Raw genomic sequence first — 16544 nt, 5'->3', positions numbered from 1 at the left:
AACCTCGCCAATGCTCCCATCCAACCCCCCCCCCATAAGATTTGTTCGATCAATCTCACGCGATGGATGTGTGAGAATGGAAGGGGGTCGAGGGGTTTAGAGGATACTAAAAAAAATCACGTTCCATTTGCAGATATCTGAAAAATTGTTTCTCTCATTCTATGTGGTTTTTTTTTTTCCGTTCGATGAAAAAAAGCTGCTTTCTTTTTCCTCTCTCTCTCTCTCTCACATTCCTAAACGTCGTTATTTTTCCATAGAAATTTATTTATCTGTTGGAGTTTCACAGGAATCGTCCCTCCCCCCCCCTCTTCTCCCATTTACCAATACCAGAATGCTATTCCTAAATACATGGATACAACACGCAAAGAAGAAGAAAGAGTAGAATGGCGATGAGGTGGAGGAAGAGGAGGGGGAGGAAGAAGAGGAAGCTTCTTGCCGAGCAGCATCCACAAGAAATTAATGCGTCGGGTTTTCTGCCGTTACACAAGTAGTAGTGGTAACGATCCTGCAAACCAGATAGAGTTCTCGTTCTTTGCTTGTATTATCGAAAGAATTATTAATGGTAGATAAGAGCTCTAATGCCGCAGGTGTGTATTTACTGCTGCCTCGCAAAGAGATAGGAAAATAGTTAGAGGTTTAGGTATGTGTCTGTGTAAAGGTTTGGGGGTAGAGGTAAGGCTGGGGAATACTGGACTCAACGATATTCAATATAACCTACAATCAGTGTCTCTTATCATCCCATTTTCTTTGGATACTTAACTGATATATCAGTCATCGAATTGATTTTCATCAAATGAAGTACAGGTAACCCTCCTACAACACATCATCCTATAACCCAATAAGAAAATTGCGACTAACTTTTGTACAACATTGTACTTCTACAGCATTGGATAACATGATTTTGGCTCAACATATTCGAAAAATGAAATTACCTCGAAGTAATGACGCAAAGGAATAACGAATTCTGAATTTCATACAAAACAGCATTTTCTACGAACCTATCTATCGTGTTATAAGAGGGTTTACTTGTATCCGAGAATGTTTATAAGAATTTTAAATCGAGACCGTGAATATTTTGGCCAAACTATTTTTCGTTTGTTCAGTTAATTCTAGTCATTAAAAATAGAACAATTCGATTGTTAATCGTAATTTGTGAAAAAGCACCTTCAGCACCCATTCGATTATTTTATTATTTGATTTTTTTTATTTAACCCCCGTTTAGACATACGTTAGAAATAAATAAATCGTTCCGATTTAACCAACGTGAGCTGGGTGAGGATTAATTTTAACAACAGTTAGAGGGTGTATGGTTAATTATGGACATTCGTCGTACCCCCACCCTTATCCAAGAGTCAAGACATCGTCGTGTTACTTGTATCCGGATTAATCTAACACGCCCTGACCCCCTCCCCTCCCGGTTTCCACTAAACGTAGGGGGTTCACCGAGTCGATATGCTTAATCCCAATCGACCAACTGCACGGGTAGGAGACGGCCGTCACTCGGCCGTCAAATTAAACACCGATTGACTTAGGATTGGAGTAACTAAAGAGTGACGTTTAATCGGAACACAATTGGGCTAACATAACGTTTCTCTCGTTACGATTTCATTTCCGCTTGACAACCGGTAATAGTCACTTCTTGTTTTTTTTTTTTTTTTTATTCCACATTTTGCAATTTGATTTAATACAACGAGTGTCAATTAATATTAGAAGATTTTTAATTGATATTTTATCGACGAGTGTATGCATACGAAAATATATATATGTAAGGACAGTAGTTTGAGCTATATTGAATTTAGCGCGTAAATAGGTTAGGGATTAAAACAGGTGGCGTTAGTGCTACAAAGAAAGCAGGAGTGAAAAGATATAGAGATTAAGAAATATATGTAAGAAAATTAATCAAGAAACAACGGTGTGGATATTAGCATTGAATGTTGTTTCTTTGTTATTACAGGTAGGATAAATAATTAGTCTAAGTTGCTACATTATTATTTGGTTCAAAATAAAATAAAATCTTTGTTATTACAGAGAAACAATTTTACCTATTATCTACCCATAACCTGCACAATAAATAAGACATTATATATATGTTTGTTTGTATTAAAAAGGGTAACACGATGTTAAATAAAAATGAAAAAATATCGATGAAAATATTTCGAATAATATCCTACTCCCTCCTTTCGAGTATGTTTTCAATTTGTTCATTATGAATTTTTCTCGTACGATTTGTTATCCCTTTTTTTAGATTTCGCAGTCTCGACGAAAAAAAAGAAAAAAAAAGAAAAAAGAAGAAGACAAAAAAGAAACAATAATAGAATGGGGGGGGGGAGATACAATCGACGCGTACGGTTTATCGACCGACTTCATTAATTTACTCGCTGGAAATGGGAATTAATTTGTTAGTGGGAAATTTTATTCGTCGTTCAGCGAATGGAAAATTATTCGGTCTCGGCGCGCGGCAACCGGTGTGTCTCAAAAAATGTTCATTCTGTTATATTCAACGTGGCCTAATTTTCTAACGCGTTTCACTTCTACGATAATCAGTAACAACGGGATTTTAATTTAATTCTTTGATTAGCGAGTAAATAATTTTGCGACGTATATATATATATTTAAATTTAAATTTAAAAGATAGCAGGAACACAATTTGCCTTTTTTTCTTTTTTTTGTGTCTCTTGTTTTTTCCTTCTAATGAATTTGTCCATTCACAAATTTTGCCATTCGCGGAAACAGCAGCTCTTTTACCAATGAAATTAAGAACTTTCCATTAGGTCGATTATCGTTAGATGCAATCAAATTAACTCCGAGCTTATAAAGTTTTCCTAACAACCGGATATTCGTGTTACAATTATTTTTACATTTTACAATAATAAACCTCCCGTTTATTTCGTATTTAAACAAAACCGCAAGCTATATTATTACAATACATTTGTAAATTTCAAAGAGGTTATGTAATATTTTCCCCGTTTACGATTCGTTATATAATATTATCAATTAATATTCGAAGATAATTAATTATCTTGATTAATTCATTCGTTATAAACATTGGTTCGTTATAAACGTTGGTTTGTCGACGTACACGTAAGTGATACAACACTTAAAAGAATTAAACTTATTCAACATTTGTCCTTAATCCCCGTTAACCTACAACAACGAGTGATACTCGTGGTAAAGAAATAAAGAAAGACCAATAAGCACGAGCCTGACACGTGATACTTCAGTAAAACCAAACGTAAACAACAACGAGTAAGACTCGTGGTAAGAATATTGAATAAAAAGTCTCATACGAACGAGCTTGACTCGTGGAATTAGAAGAGGCTTGAAGGGGGGGTTTAAGGAAGGAAGGAAGAGGAGTAATACGTCAGACATTTTATCGTTGAGCATTTTTTTCGAAAGAAAAGGCCACCACCTGGGCGTTCATATTTCGTTGTTTTAATTCAACGCGTTTCCAAGTCAAAGCCGGGGGTTCGTCGTTCGTTTGTTCGTTCGTTCGTTCGTTCATTCGTTCGTTCGTTTCTACGACCAACGGGTTCTCCGAGTTTATGATTTTTATTTGGTAAAGGGGCCGGTACTACTACTACCCCATGTTTTCACTCTTTCGTTTTCTACGGAATATATCCGAATGGGTTTTTTTTAGGCTGGTCACGAACCGTCTCTGAATTGTGACAATTAAAGCAAAAGAAAGTCCCTCGGTGTGTGTTTATGGTGTGCTACTCGCCACTTTTCTCTCTCTCTCTCTCTCTTTATTTTCTGTCCTCTTTCCTCGGTTCTCGGGCTGCTGCACATGCGTGTTAATTTATTTTAAAATTCTGTACGCGGATACTCCAACAAATAGAGAGAGAGAGAAAAAAAGAAGAAATATTTATATGAAGAGAAAGAGAGAGAGAGAGATAGAAACGTTTCCTATTTCGTGATAGGATGAAGAAACGGAAACGCAGAGACTCGAGTAAGTCTCGAGTTAATAATTATTATCTATGGTCACGTAAATACGGGATTCTCGTTTCCCTTTCAAAAGTCATAGAACTCGGTCGGTGAGTCCGATGTTTATATTCAATCTATTTCCCGTTTTCTATACGAACGGGCTAGGAAGTTGGAATGGAGTGGGGAGTGGGAGTGGGAGTGGGGATGGGGGTTGCATACAGAAGCCATCTGAAAAGTTCCTTTCTCAAACGACAATACTTTTAATCAGGAACATGTTTCGTAAACGAGCACGTTGTCTCTTGGATAATCTTTTCTATGGGGTTGTATGGCAATTCATGAGAAAAAGAGAGAGAGAGAGTGAGTGAGTGAATAATATTTGAAGAATTTGAAGAAAAGAATATTTGCTAGATTAATCGAATGATATTTTTTTTTTTCAATGATATATTTGCGTACCCCGCATGTAATTATGATTATTATTTGAACAAGCTATTTTTTTTCCATTTTGTATCGAATTTTTGTTTATTTTTAAATATGTATTGAGATAATAGAAAAAATTCGTATTTTTTTTTCTCTTAATTTTGTTGTTTTATATTTTTTTTTTTTTCATTTATGATATATTTTTTCTTTCGAATTACGTAGGAGGGGGGGGGGTACGATAAAAATGTAATTTATTTGTTTATACTGTACCGAGTCACGCGTTTTTTCCACCGTATCAAAGGATAATCGAGGAAGCACACTCACCTGTCGTAGTAGTAGTCCCTGTAACAAAAAAGAACACGATCGATCAGTATGGAAATAGGGGAAATAAAATCAAATAAAAAAGTCAATGTTATTAATGTTCGGACAAATTAGTTACGTACACGCGAGATTATCTCATCTTATCGTTGTGTCATCTAATCGATCTAATTTCCTTGAAATTATGTGTTCTTTCCCTGTTAGATAATATTTATAATACATCCCTCGAACGAATATATTTTTTTTTAACTTAATTTTATTATTTATCATAATATTATTTTGTCGATAAAATAAATTGAAAAATTTCTTTCGAATATCATATTTAATAATACAATATTTATACAATGAAATAACATTTTTCATAAAAGATTTCATAAAAGGTTTAAATATGCCCCCTCCCTCCCTCCCCCTCGCCCCCTTTCTCCCACTTTACAACGGAAAAATTCCGTCTCTCATTGAAAGGTTGATTTATTTATCAAATAACACGTAAATAATAATTAATATAATTAAATATGTTACGTCAAATTAATTTCAAATAAGTAATAATTAAAAATAATAATAATAATAATAATATATATAAGTAAAATATAATATGAGAGAGAGAGAGAGAGAGAGAGAGAGAGAGAGAGAAATAGAAATACAAATAGAAAGAGAGAAAGGAACAGAAGGACATGCGTTTATGACGAATGTTATGTTGTAATTGAAATTGGAATGATATATTGCCGTTTCCTATCGGATCCAACGCCGCTGCTAAATCGTCGAAGTCAATGTATCATCCTGCCTGTCGGAAATATCGATTATATAATCGATAAAAGCGTCTAAAAGAAAGAAAGAAAAAAAAAAAGAACAGAAAAAATAAGAGAAAACAGGAAGGAAAACGAAATTTGTCCCTGTTTGTTTCCGTACTTAAAACTAATCGTCCATTTCTGATATCGATGAACAACGCGCCTAACGATTTTTCTTACACACACACACACACACGCACATATACAAGCAGTTACCCCCCTTCCCCATCTTCTTTTAAATAAAATAAAATATTAATAAATTTAATCTTTTAAATAAAAGCAAATATTAATCCATTAATAAATATAATTCTCATATTATTTATATTATATATTATTTATTTATAATAATTTCATTGGTCTCTCAACTGAGATTCGAGAATAAATAATTTAAAATACTCTTGATTCGTTATTATTTGGAAACGTGTTTGACTCGCGTCGTCCTCCATTTTCTTTTTCTCCTTCCTTTGTTTTAATTTTCCCTTTCTTTTTTCTATCAGAAGAAAGAAGAGAGGAGAAGGGTGGTGGGGGTAAAGACGTCAACTGTGATTCGAAGATAATTTAAATACTCGTCGAATTACGCGTTGATTCGTTGATATTTAGAAACACGTTTGACGTCCATTTTCTTTTTCTCCTTCATTTGTTTTAATTTCCCCCTTTTCTTTTTTCTATCAGAAGAAAGAAGAGAGGAGAAGGGTGGTGGTGGGGGTAAAGACGTCAACTGTGATTCGAGGATAATTTAAATACTCGTCGAATTACGCGTTGATTCGTTGATATTTAGAAACGTGTTTGACGTCCATTTTCTTTTTCTCCTTCATTTGTTTTAATTTCCCCTTTTCTTTTTTCTATCAGAAGAAAGAAGAGAGGAGAAGGGTGGTGGGGGTAAAGACGTCAACTGTGATTCGATGATAATTTAAATACTCGTCGAACTACGCGTTGATTCGTTGATATTTAGAAACACGTTTGACGTCCATTTTCTTTTTCTCCTTCATTTGTTTTAATTTTCCCTTTTCTTTTTCTATCAGAAGAAAGAAGAGAGGAGAAGGGTGGTGGGGGTAAAGACGTCAACTGTGATTCGATGATAATTTAAATACTCGTCGAACTGCGCGTTGATTCGTTGATATTTAGAAACACGTTTGACGTCCATTTTCTTTTTCTTCTTCATTTGTTTTAATTTCCCCTTTTCTTTTTTCTATCAGAAGAAAGAGGAGAGGAGAAGAGTGGTGGGGGTAAAGACGTCAACTGTGATTCGAGGATAATTTAAATACTCGTCGAATTACGCGTTGATTCGTTGTTATTTAGAAACGTCTTCGATTCGTTGTTCGTCGTCCTTGTCCACCATTTTCTTTTTCTCCTTCATTTGTTTTTTATTTTCCTTTTCTTTTCGTAGTTCTAACAGAGATAACAGAAGACGAACGAAGACGTATTAGATTCGTATAAATAGAAGTTAAGATTTTATCGGACATTTGAAACGACAGTTTTTCTATTCCCCCTCTTCACAACCCCCAAGTGTTTTTCTTTTTCCCCCCGTTTCATTTTTCTTGTTCTCTTTAACCCGGAACCTGGCGACGAGAGAGAATCACTCCGTTCTCAACGGAATAGAATTTTTGATAAGCAAGTAGTGGTACATCCTTTCATCCCATTTCCCCCTTACCCCCACCCCTCATCCCCCCACCCCACCCCACCCCCACTTTGTACCAACGACACGAGTATTCCTTTCGTTTATTTCGAGAAAATAAAAAACAAGAAAAGAAATAAAAGAAAATATTAGAAAGGTTCTCTCAAAAAATTCGTCTATATTTAAATCTTTGACATATTAATCGGAGAATTAAACGAGATTTTTGTCTCGTTGTTGAAGGTTAGTCAGTTTTCAACCTACTACAAATCCCCCTGGGGAGATGGGGGTGGGAGATTCCAACACTTTTCTTTTATCCTTCAACAAGCCCTTCCCCCCCTCTCTATTTCTTTGTTATTTTTGGCATTTGGGGGGGAGGGGAATCACAAAAGGATCGTTGGTAGGTAAAAGTGGGGGTTCAGGGGGGGTTAGGGGGTGGGGTGGTTTTTTTCAGGCATTTACTCGACCTGGTAAAAATAACAATTTCAATCGTCCGAGTGAGTGTCAATTCCAATCGAGCATTTTCTGGATTTTTCACTGGATTCAGGCGTATGAATATTTCAATGTAACGAATTCGTCGGTTTTGTTGTTTATCGATCCCGTCTGGCCATTGGATTAAGTTTGTTCGTTCGAAAAAAATACTCCCATATCGACTCCGTCTATCCTTCGTTTATTGTTTCCTTTTTACGTGTATGTATGTATGCGTGTGTATCTGTTTTCGTATTCTTTCGTTAATGCAGTGGATGGACGATCAAATTTTCGTCATTTCGGTTAAACAGAATTCGGTAAAACACACTTTTACCTTTATTCCAAATGTTTTCTAATTTAAATTTGAAAATACAGTCATTTACTAATCGATTAGTAGCTTTGGTTCGAGTATTATCTTCGATAAAATGGTCTATTAACCTTGTTAAACGTCATTCTAAACAAACGACGTTGTTCCTTTTCAATTCTCTTCTTCTTGTCAGAGGAAACGAGAGTGGGAGGTAGGGTAGGAAGACTGGGGGAGGGAAAATTGTTGACGTTCGAAGGATAAATTCCACAAGAGAGGTGGAAGGCTTGGATAAAGAGAAGTGTATGTGTGTGTGTGTGTAAGAGAGAGAGAGAGAGAGAAAGAGAGGCCTGGTGCCAGAGAAAATTGCCAATTAACTTCGATTTCGTCTTTACCGTTTCCAGCAAACTTGATCCAATCTTTGAGCGAACCCTTCTAAATTGTTTGACCTATGTTTGACGATTTACCGACGATTAGTCGAACCACTCGAGAATAGCGAACTCGCATAAAGAGAACGAAAATAGGGGTAGGGGGAGGGGAGGAGGTAGGATATTATTTTCTTTTCATTTTATCATTGAAAAAAAGTAACATTTCATTTATCATCGTACGATTTATTTTGTTATTACGTAAAAAAATATGCTCGGTCAAATGGGTGGGGATGGGGGGGGTTTATCAAAGAATATTCGTACAAAATTAATTTTGTTTTAATCATTATTATCGGTTCCTTTGTTTTATTTTTTATTTTTTTTATTTTGTTTGATTTATTTTAATATGATAATAAAATAAATTTGTCGGTGGTAATAGCATTTGGATTGTACAGTTTGAAAAATATATATAAATATATATATATTTGTGTAATTATAATTTATATTAAAATGAAACTAAAAAGAGGTTGAAATATAAAAATTAATTGACACGTAAACGGTGACGTTCTCTATTTTATTTGGATAATTAGCGGATAAATTGACTAACTGCCGAAAATAATTCCCTTTATCTATGAAAGAACGGACGACAAGTAAATAATTTATATTACAAAACTGAAAATAAATGACGGAATACGAAAGTAATTGGCACGGCAACGCGACGTTTTAGTTTTTTTGGATATATATAAAAGAACAATTGGTCGTTATTCGAAAATACTCGGATTTCTAGGAAAGTATAAAAATAACAAGGTTAAAAAAAAATACATATATACATATATATATGAGCCGTTTATTTTGAAAGTGGCCTAACTCCATATAACCTTAAATTGAGATATTTAAAGGTTTACGTTTCAATGCAATTAAAAATATACGTAAAGAATAACAATGAGTTATGTTGCTTAAGTGTATCTAAAGGTGTTCAATTTACAGTTGCTATTAAAATAATGGCAATTATTAAGTTAATAATATGCGTTTTCTTACCAAGAATGGAGTTAGGCCACTTTCAAAATTAACAACCAGATTCGTTATCAAATTTGAAGGAACCGAAGTCCATTCAACATAATTTAAGATGCTTCAAATTGCGAAAAAACAATACTTATTTTATTTTACATATCTTTATAACACTTTGAAAACATAAATTATGCGATTCAAAATATTTTTTACAAACATAAATTACAAAACAATTTTCTACTCATCTACATTTTGCGTATGTGAAAGGGATTTAAAGAAATCATGATGTTCCGGTGGTATATATCGTAATAAGTCAATTATGTCCTTGAATTTTGCGGTTGTAATTTGTCTTATATTTTTATACAGTGGTGTCAATACAATATTTTCGAAGTTTCTTGGTCTACCCCGACGTGGTATTAAATTCGAGACTTTCAAATTTTCGTTCTCATTCATTGATGTCTTATAGAAAATCTTATTCATTTTTGACAAAACCCATCCAACATATTTTTAACCAGTTTATTGGTTCTCCGTTAGAATTCTTGACCCTTTTAAAAATTGCGTCTTCTAATAATTTTGTTCATACAAAATCTTCTTGTCTCATTTTATGTACAATAAAGTTATTACCTTTCCGACACTTTTTGATAATATTGTAATACTCTCGGGGGACAAAGAGTAAATTATTTTTTTTTAATGCCATTTCTACCACACCAAAATCTCTACTCCTAATGGAGTTAGGCCACTTTCAAGATAAACGGTTCAGTGATTCAACTAACTCTGAAAACTTATGTGTCCAGAATTACCGTATTTACTCGGAATATAAAAAATCTGAAATGCTTTATTGATAGATAATTTGAAGCTGTACACGTTACCGTGGGTAACCGGAAAAAAATGAAAAATGGAGTTAGGCCACTTACAAAATAAACGGCTCATATATATATAGATGCAGAATTTGGAACGATTACGATTTTTATTATTCACCCCAATATTCCTTGACTGATTCATTCATTTCTCCCATAATAATAAATTCATCGATGATTTCATGGAAAAGAGTAATAACTCGATCGTTTTTTATTAATTCACACTTTTATCTTGTTTCTTGTTAACGCGATTAGAAGTTCTTAGAAATAATAGCAAGAATACAAACGATCGATATAGAAAACACATTTATTCGAATAGATATAATACTAGCAGAACACTTATTACAATCCAATAAAACAATTCGTGTCATTATTTAAACAAGATCCAAAATTTCAAGCAAGATTTCTTTCCATAAATAACGCAGCATTTAAAAAAAAAAAAGAAAAAGGTCGAGAAGAAGGTAGAGGTGGGATGGGGGGATGGGGGTTTGCGAAGGAAAAAACGAAAAACGAAAAAATATATGATGTGACGTTAAAGTCGGGCAAATGAAAAAGAAAAGGAGAAATAATAAAAAAAAAAAAAACAAAAAAAAACAAAAACGAGGTTACGGCCGAGGTTCGAGCGATCGAGCCAATTTTCGTCGAAGGGGGATAGAGTGGTGGGGGCGGGGGGGGGGGTAGGGGGGATAGGTAGAAAAAGTATCTCTACTCGCGGGCACGAACCGAGCCGTGACAGAAATTGAAAAACCATCGTAGGGTGAGGACAACGGATGGGTTAGAGAGAGGGGGGGAAGGTTCAACGAGATATTCGCGAATGGTATTGCGGGACGGTGGAACGGTGGTGGTGGTGGGGGTTATCCCCCACCAATCAACCAACCAACCGGTCACGGTTGAAACGAAAAGCTGGCTAGCGCGCGCAATTTAAAACTAGCCCCCGAGAAACGTCGAAACTACTCTGAAACGGTCACGCGTATCGAAAAATGATGCTGGCAATTACGTCGGCGGTGACGTGGCTTGCCCCCCCCCACTGCCCCCCGGTCCCCCCTCCGCCCCCTTATGCATGCCACGTTAGACTTTTTGTCGATGAAACTTCCGGGACGGTTTTTACGCCGGTTACATATTTCATTCGGACAAATTTTCCTTCCCCCTACGGTCAAAAAGGTACGGGTTTTCGAGGGTTTATTGATTGACGGTGTCGCTGTTCGCCTCTCTCTCTCTCTGTCTCTCTTTTTCATTTTCAAAAATTTCGCGCCAACCGACGACCCGAATTCCCCGTTTGGCCCTTTATCCCTTCAGCCCTTCCCCTCTGCCCCTCTTCATCCCATTTTTTATTCGTTGACCCCCGCCCCCCGCCCCCCAGATCTAACGCACTTTTTTTCTCCACCGTTACACATAAAAATATTTCGTAACCAAACACGCGCAAGCGTTCATTCGTTCGTTCGTGAAGGTGGGAGGGGTGGTAAGGGTAGGAGAGGTCCCGACACACAGAGAGGCTAGTTTGTTATTAAATTAAATATAAATTCATTTATTCATAATATATTTTCGATTGACGGGGTACATTGAGTTAACGTTAATAACGCAAGAGGAACGAACGATCGATAATTCAGCAATCGAAATAACGTTATCGGCCTAATGGTGCCCATCACATCGTTTCATCGTAATTACGATGTTCAATTTTTGTTTTTGTAATTTTTATTTTGATTCTACATCTTTTTTTCTTTTGTTTATTTATAATGTAAAAATCATTATAATAAAGAGAACGATGATTGAAATCTGCGTTAAGTACGTTCTCGCAATTTTGTAATATCGATTACATTGGTACAATTGTTTAATCGGATTTTTAAATGGCCATTTGTTTAAACATTGCACACGATTGTGTACGAATATAAATTATGAATTTATATCACCGTAAGAGTAGTATAATTCAATATATAAAAACAAATGATAGAATAGTTTCATTTGCATTTTTATATACACATTTGTTTAATGTTTAATTGGAAATCAAAATATTTTGCGTACAATTTAATATATAAACAAAAGAAATGATAGAAAATAGTTTTGAGAGTATAACGAACGATGTTTGGTCGAATAATTTTCGAGCCTAATGCGTTGGGAACAATTGTAAAGCTCAATACTTTTCAACCTACCCTAACCTCAAAACTTTTCAAACACCTCTCGTATCAGATTCTAAACTTTTCAATTAACATTTATTTTACCATTTGAAACGAATTGTTATACGTGAGAGATAATGCACGTGAAAATGAATTGAATTATTTAGAAATATTTAAGTCTCATCGCTTGCACAGTGTGTACGATCCAAATGAATAATTCCTACAACTGTGTAAAATTGACTAAAAAAAAAGAATTCATCGTTTTCGAGGTTTGATGTATAATCATTTTTATTATCTCGTATAGGTAAGTCTATTAAAATTTTCCGAGGTTAAATCAAAAAGATCTAACGAAAACAATGAAAACAATGTAACCCCGTGTTATTTGAGTTTATCTTTTAAAAGTAAATCCAAGTAGTATAATAATAGCAAACGGGGTATTGGTCTTTATCGTTAAAGTAGTTAAACTGTTCTCACTAATCTCTTAAAGGAGTTTCAAGTTTTCGAGAGAGAGAGAGAGAGAGAGAGAGTGAGTTGGACTTTACAACGGATTACATACGTTCAATTCGTGAGTGTTGAAATAGAACGTGTGGTATCGGGTTCAAAGAGAGAGAGAGAGATAAAATGATTGAAAAGTCAAGCTATTTGAAGTTTTCAAGCAACCTATGAGAGAATTTCCAAACGATACTACCCACTTTCTAACATAAAACTCTCGTTCCATTATTTTTCACGTGAAATAACGTGAATCTCTTTTTTCCACACAAATATACACACACACGCATACACACACACACACATGCACGGAGATTTTCGATTATTTTCTCTTGACCATTGGTAGTAGATGAAGAGAGTGACGCGACCGATCCCTGAGAACATTCAATCGACAAACTATAGGGACAAAGAGACCATGATAACAAAAGAGACTACTCCGGATGACGTAAAACGGGAAAGTGGAAAGAGATTTGTAAGGGTTGCGTCAGGACGAGTATTGGGTTGTGGTTCGACCTCAAGTATACACTTATCTCCATCAATATAAATATATATATAAGCTATTTATATATAATATAAAGGATAATCCTACGAACGCGAAATTATCTTCAACGACGAAAAAAAAAAAATGGTTGCATTACCTTTTGACCTATTATTACGGATTAAACAGTTTAATCGTATATCCCCCGAAATAATTACATTCCCCCGTTCTCATTATTTATACATTATTTCGTATCTTAATTTTTAGTTTAAAATGAAGAAGAAGAAGAAGAAAATTAAACTGTTCTATTTTGATTTCTAACTAGGAATTAGAAAAGAATGTACGGAATTGATGGAAAATAACACGTTTCGCGAGATTAATCGATTGATCGAGAGTTAAACGATTCACCCTGTACATATAACTATAGTATACTTATACACAATATGCACGTGATTTGTATATGTGTCTGTGTGTGTGAGAAAGATGCGCGAATCGGTGTTTTCTAGCTGAGTTCAGCGCGAACGTGATTTTCGAGCACTCAAGCGAAGTGGAGAATGGTGTCCACAGCACGTGCCTCTGGGCTAATCCAGGCATCGTCATTCCCGTCTGACTATCGCCCTCCTAGTCCTCTCCCTTTGCCACCCCCCTGGCAACCCTGACGCACCCTGCTGCCACTGTATATCCCGTGATTCCTGCAGGGCACGCACCGTTCAAATGGAGAAGGGAAAGAACCTTTCGTTGCTTATACCGTTTTCTTCGAAAAACAGTTTGTTGTAATGTTGGTAACAGTGTTCATGAAGAATATTTTCATGTAAACGTATCAATTCTTTTTTCTTTCTAACGACTACTTCTTCATACTCTCGCAATTACACGTAATTAATGTAAGAAAGTATCTTGAACGACTGTACCACGAGTCTGACTCGTGTTATCCGAAGTATCACGAGTCAGACTCGTGCTTATTGTTTTTCTTTCCAAATTTCTTACCACGAGTCTCGCTCACGCGTTGTTGTAGGGAAAATGAAGTTAAGTTTGTTTGATTTTCAGATACTTTTGTCTCATACCAAGTGCGTATACCATTGCTGATATTCTTTTGTTTATTCTTTCCCTTCAGACTTTGTTTCGTTGCTTATACCGTTTCCTTCGAAAAAACAGTTTGTTGTAATGTTGGTAACAGTGTTCATGAAGAATATTTTCATGTAAACGTGTCAATTCTTTTTTCTTTCTAACGACTACTTCTTCATATTCTCACAATTACACGTAATTAATGTAAGAAAGTATGTTGAACTTCTGTACCACGAGTCTGACTCGTGTTATCCGAAGTATCACGAGTCAGACTCGTGCTCACTGTTTTTCTTTCCAAATTTCTTATTACGAGTCTCGCTCACGCGTTGTTGTAGGAAAATGAAGTTAAGTTTGTCTGATTTTTTAGATACTTTTGTCTCATACCAAGTGCGTATACCATTACTGACATTTTTTTGTTTATTCTTTCCCTTCAGACTTTGTTTCGTTGCTTATACCGTTTCCTTCGAAAAACAGTTTGTTGTAATGTTGGTAACAGTGTTCATGAAGAATATTTTCATGTAAACGTATCAATTCTTTTTTTTTCTAACGACTACTTCTTCATATTCTCACAATTACACGTAATTAATGTAAGAAAGTATCTTGAACGACTGTACCACGAGTCTGACTCGTGTTATCCGAAGTATCACGAGTCAGACTCGTGCTTACTGTTTTTCTTTCCAAATTTCTTACCACGAGTCTCGCTCACGCGTTGTTGTAGGAAAATGAAGTTAAGTTTGTCTGATTTTTCAGATACTTTTGTCTCATACCAAGTGCGTATACCATTGCTGACATTTTTTTGTTTATTCTTTCCCTTCAGACTTTGTTTCGTTGCTTATACCGTTTCCTTCGAAAAACAGTTTGTCGTAATGTTGGTAACAGTGTTCATGAAGAATATTTTCATGTAAACGTGTCAATTCTTTTTTCTTTCTAACGACTACTTCTTCATATTCTCACAATTACACGTAATTAATGTAAGAAAGTATCTTGAACGACTGTACCACGAGTCAGACTCGTGTTATCCGAAGTGTCACGAGTCAGACTCGTGCTCACTGTTTTTCTTCCCAAATTTCTTACCACGAGTCTCGCTCACGCGTTGTTGTAGGGAAAATGAAGTTAAGTTTTTTGATTTTTCACATACTTTTGTCTCACACCAAGTGCGTATACCATTACTGACATTTTTTTGTTTATTCTTTCCCTTCAGACTTTGTTCGTACGCGTGTATAACGCGTTCACCTTTTTGTCTCGGGGTAATAGTAGGATTCGAATTTAATTAGGAAGGGATCCGGATGATTTTGAAGTTACCTTTCAGGGATAACCTAGAGCTTCTCTCATCTCTCTTCTTTTTTTTTTCCTCTCCTCTTCTTTACCTTCTTGATCGCGAACGATTAGTCTGAAGGGGGATCCCGACCACTTTCTTTTCCAACTTTTCTTTAGGCGTTTAATTGAAAAAGTATTTATCGTGGGGGTTTCCTTTTTCTATCGTTAATACTTATTCCTCTTCTTCTTCTTCTTCTTTTTTTTTCTTTATCTTCTTTTATGTTTATCAATTAAATAGTTAAAATACATTTGTGTATTTTACAAATGAGCCGTTTATTTTGAAAGTGGCCTAACTCCATATAACCTTAAATTGAGATATTTAAAGGTTTGCGTTTCAATGCAATTAAAAATATACGTAAAGAATAACAATGAGTTATGTTGCTTAAGTGTATCTAATGGTGTTAATTTACAGTTCCTATTAAAATAATGGCAATTATTAAGTTAATAATATGCTTTTTCTTACCAAGAATGGAGTTAGGCCACTTTCAAAATTAACAACCAGATTCGTTATCAAATTTGACGGAACCGAAGTCCATTCAACATAATTTAAGATGCTTCAAATTGCGAAAAAACAATACTTATTTTATTTTACATATCTTTATAACACTTTAAAAACATAAATTATGCGATTCAAAATATTTTTTACAAACATAAATTACAAAACAATTTTCTACTCATCTACATTTTGCGTATGTGAAAGGGATTTAAAGAAATCATGATGTTCCGGTAGTATATATCGTAATAAGTCAATTATGTCCTTGAATTTTGCGGTTGTAATTTGTCTTATATTTTATACAGTGGTGTCAATACAATATTTTCGAACTTTCTTGGTCTACCCCGACGTGGTATTAAATTCAGGACTTTCAAATTTTCGTTCTCATTCATTGATGTCTTATAGAAAATCTTATTCATTTTTGACAAAACGCATCCAACATATTTTTAACCAGTTTATTGGTTCTCCGTTAGAATTCTTGACCCTTTTAAAAATTGCGTCTTCTAATAATATTGTTGATACAAAATCTTCTTGTCTCA

The 16544-nt window shown here is 35.0% G+C and overlaps 1 protein-coding gene across 1 annotated transcript in view; it reads right to left on the bottom strand.

Moving 5' to 3' along the window:
* LOC122513505 overlaps positions 1–16544 on the bottom strand; it is a 339389-nt gene that overhangs the window by 27938 nt on the left and 294907 nt on the right. The window contains 1 exon segment of the mRNA XM_043629900.1: positions 4663–4680. Within this exon segment, the coding sequence (XP_043485835.1) occupies positions 4663–4680 (18 nt within the window).

This window comes from Polistes fuscatus, unplaced genomic scaffold (genome assembly GCF_010416935.1).
Source record: "Polistes fuscatus isolate 324 unplaced genomic scaffold, CU_Pfus_HIC Scaffold12, whole genome shotgun sequence".
Lineage (NCBI taxonomy): Eukaryota > Metazoa > Arthropoda > Insecta > Hymenoptera > Vespidae > Polistes > Polistes fuscatus.
Note: the sequence above shows the minus strand (reverse complement) of the source record. Positions and strands in the feature narration are given on the sequence as shown.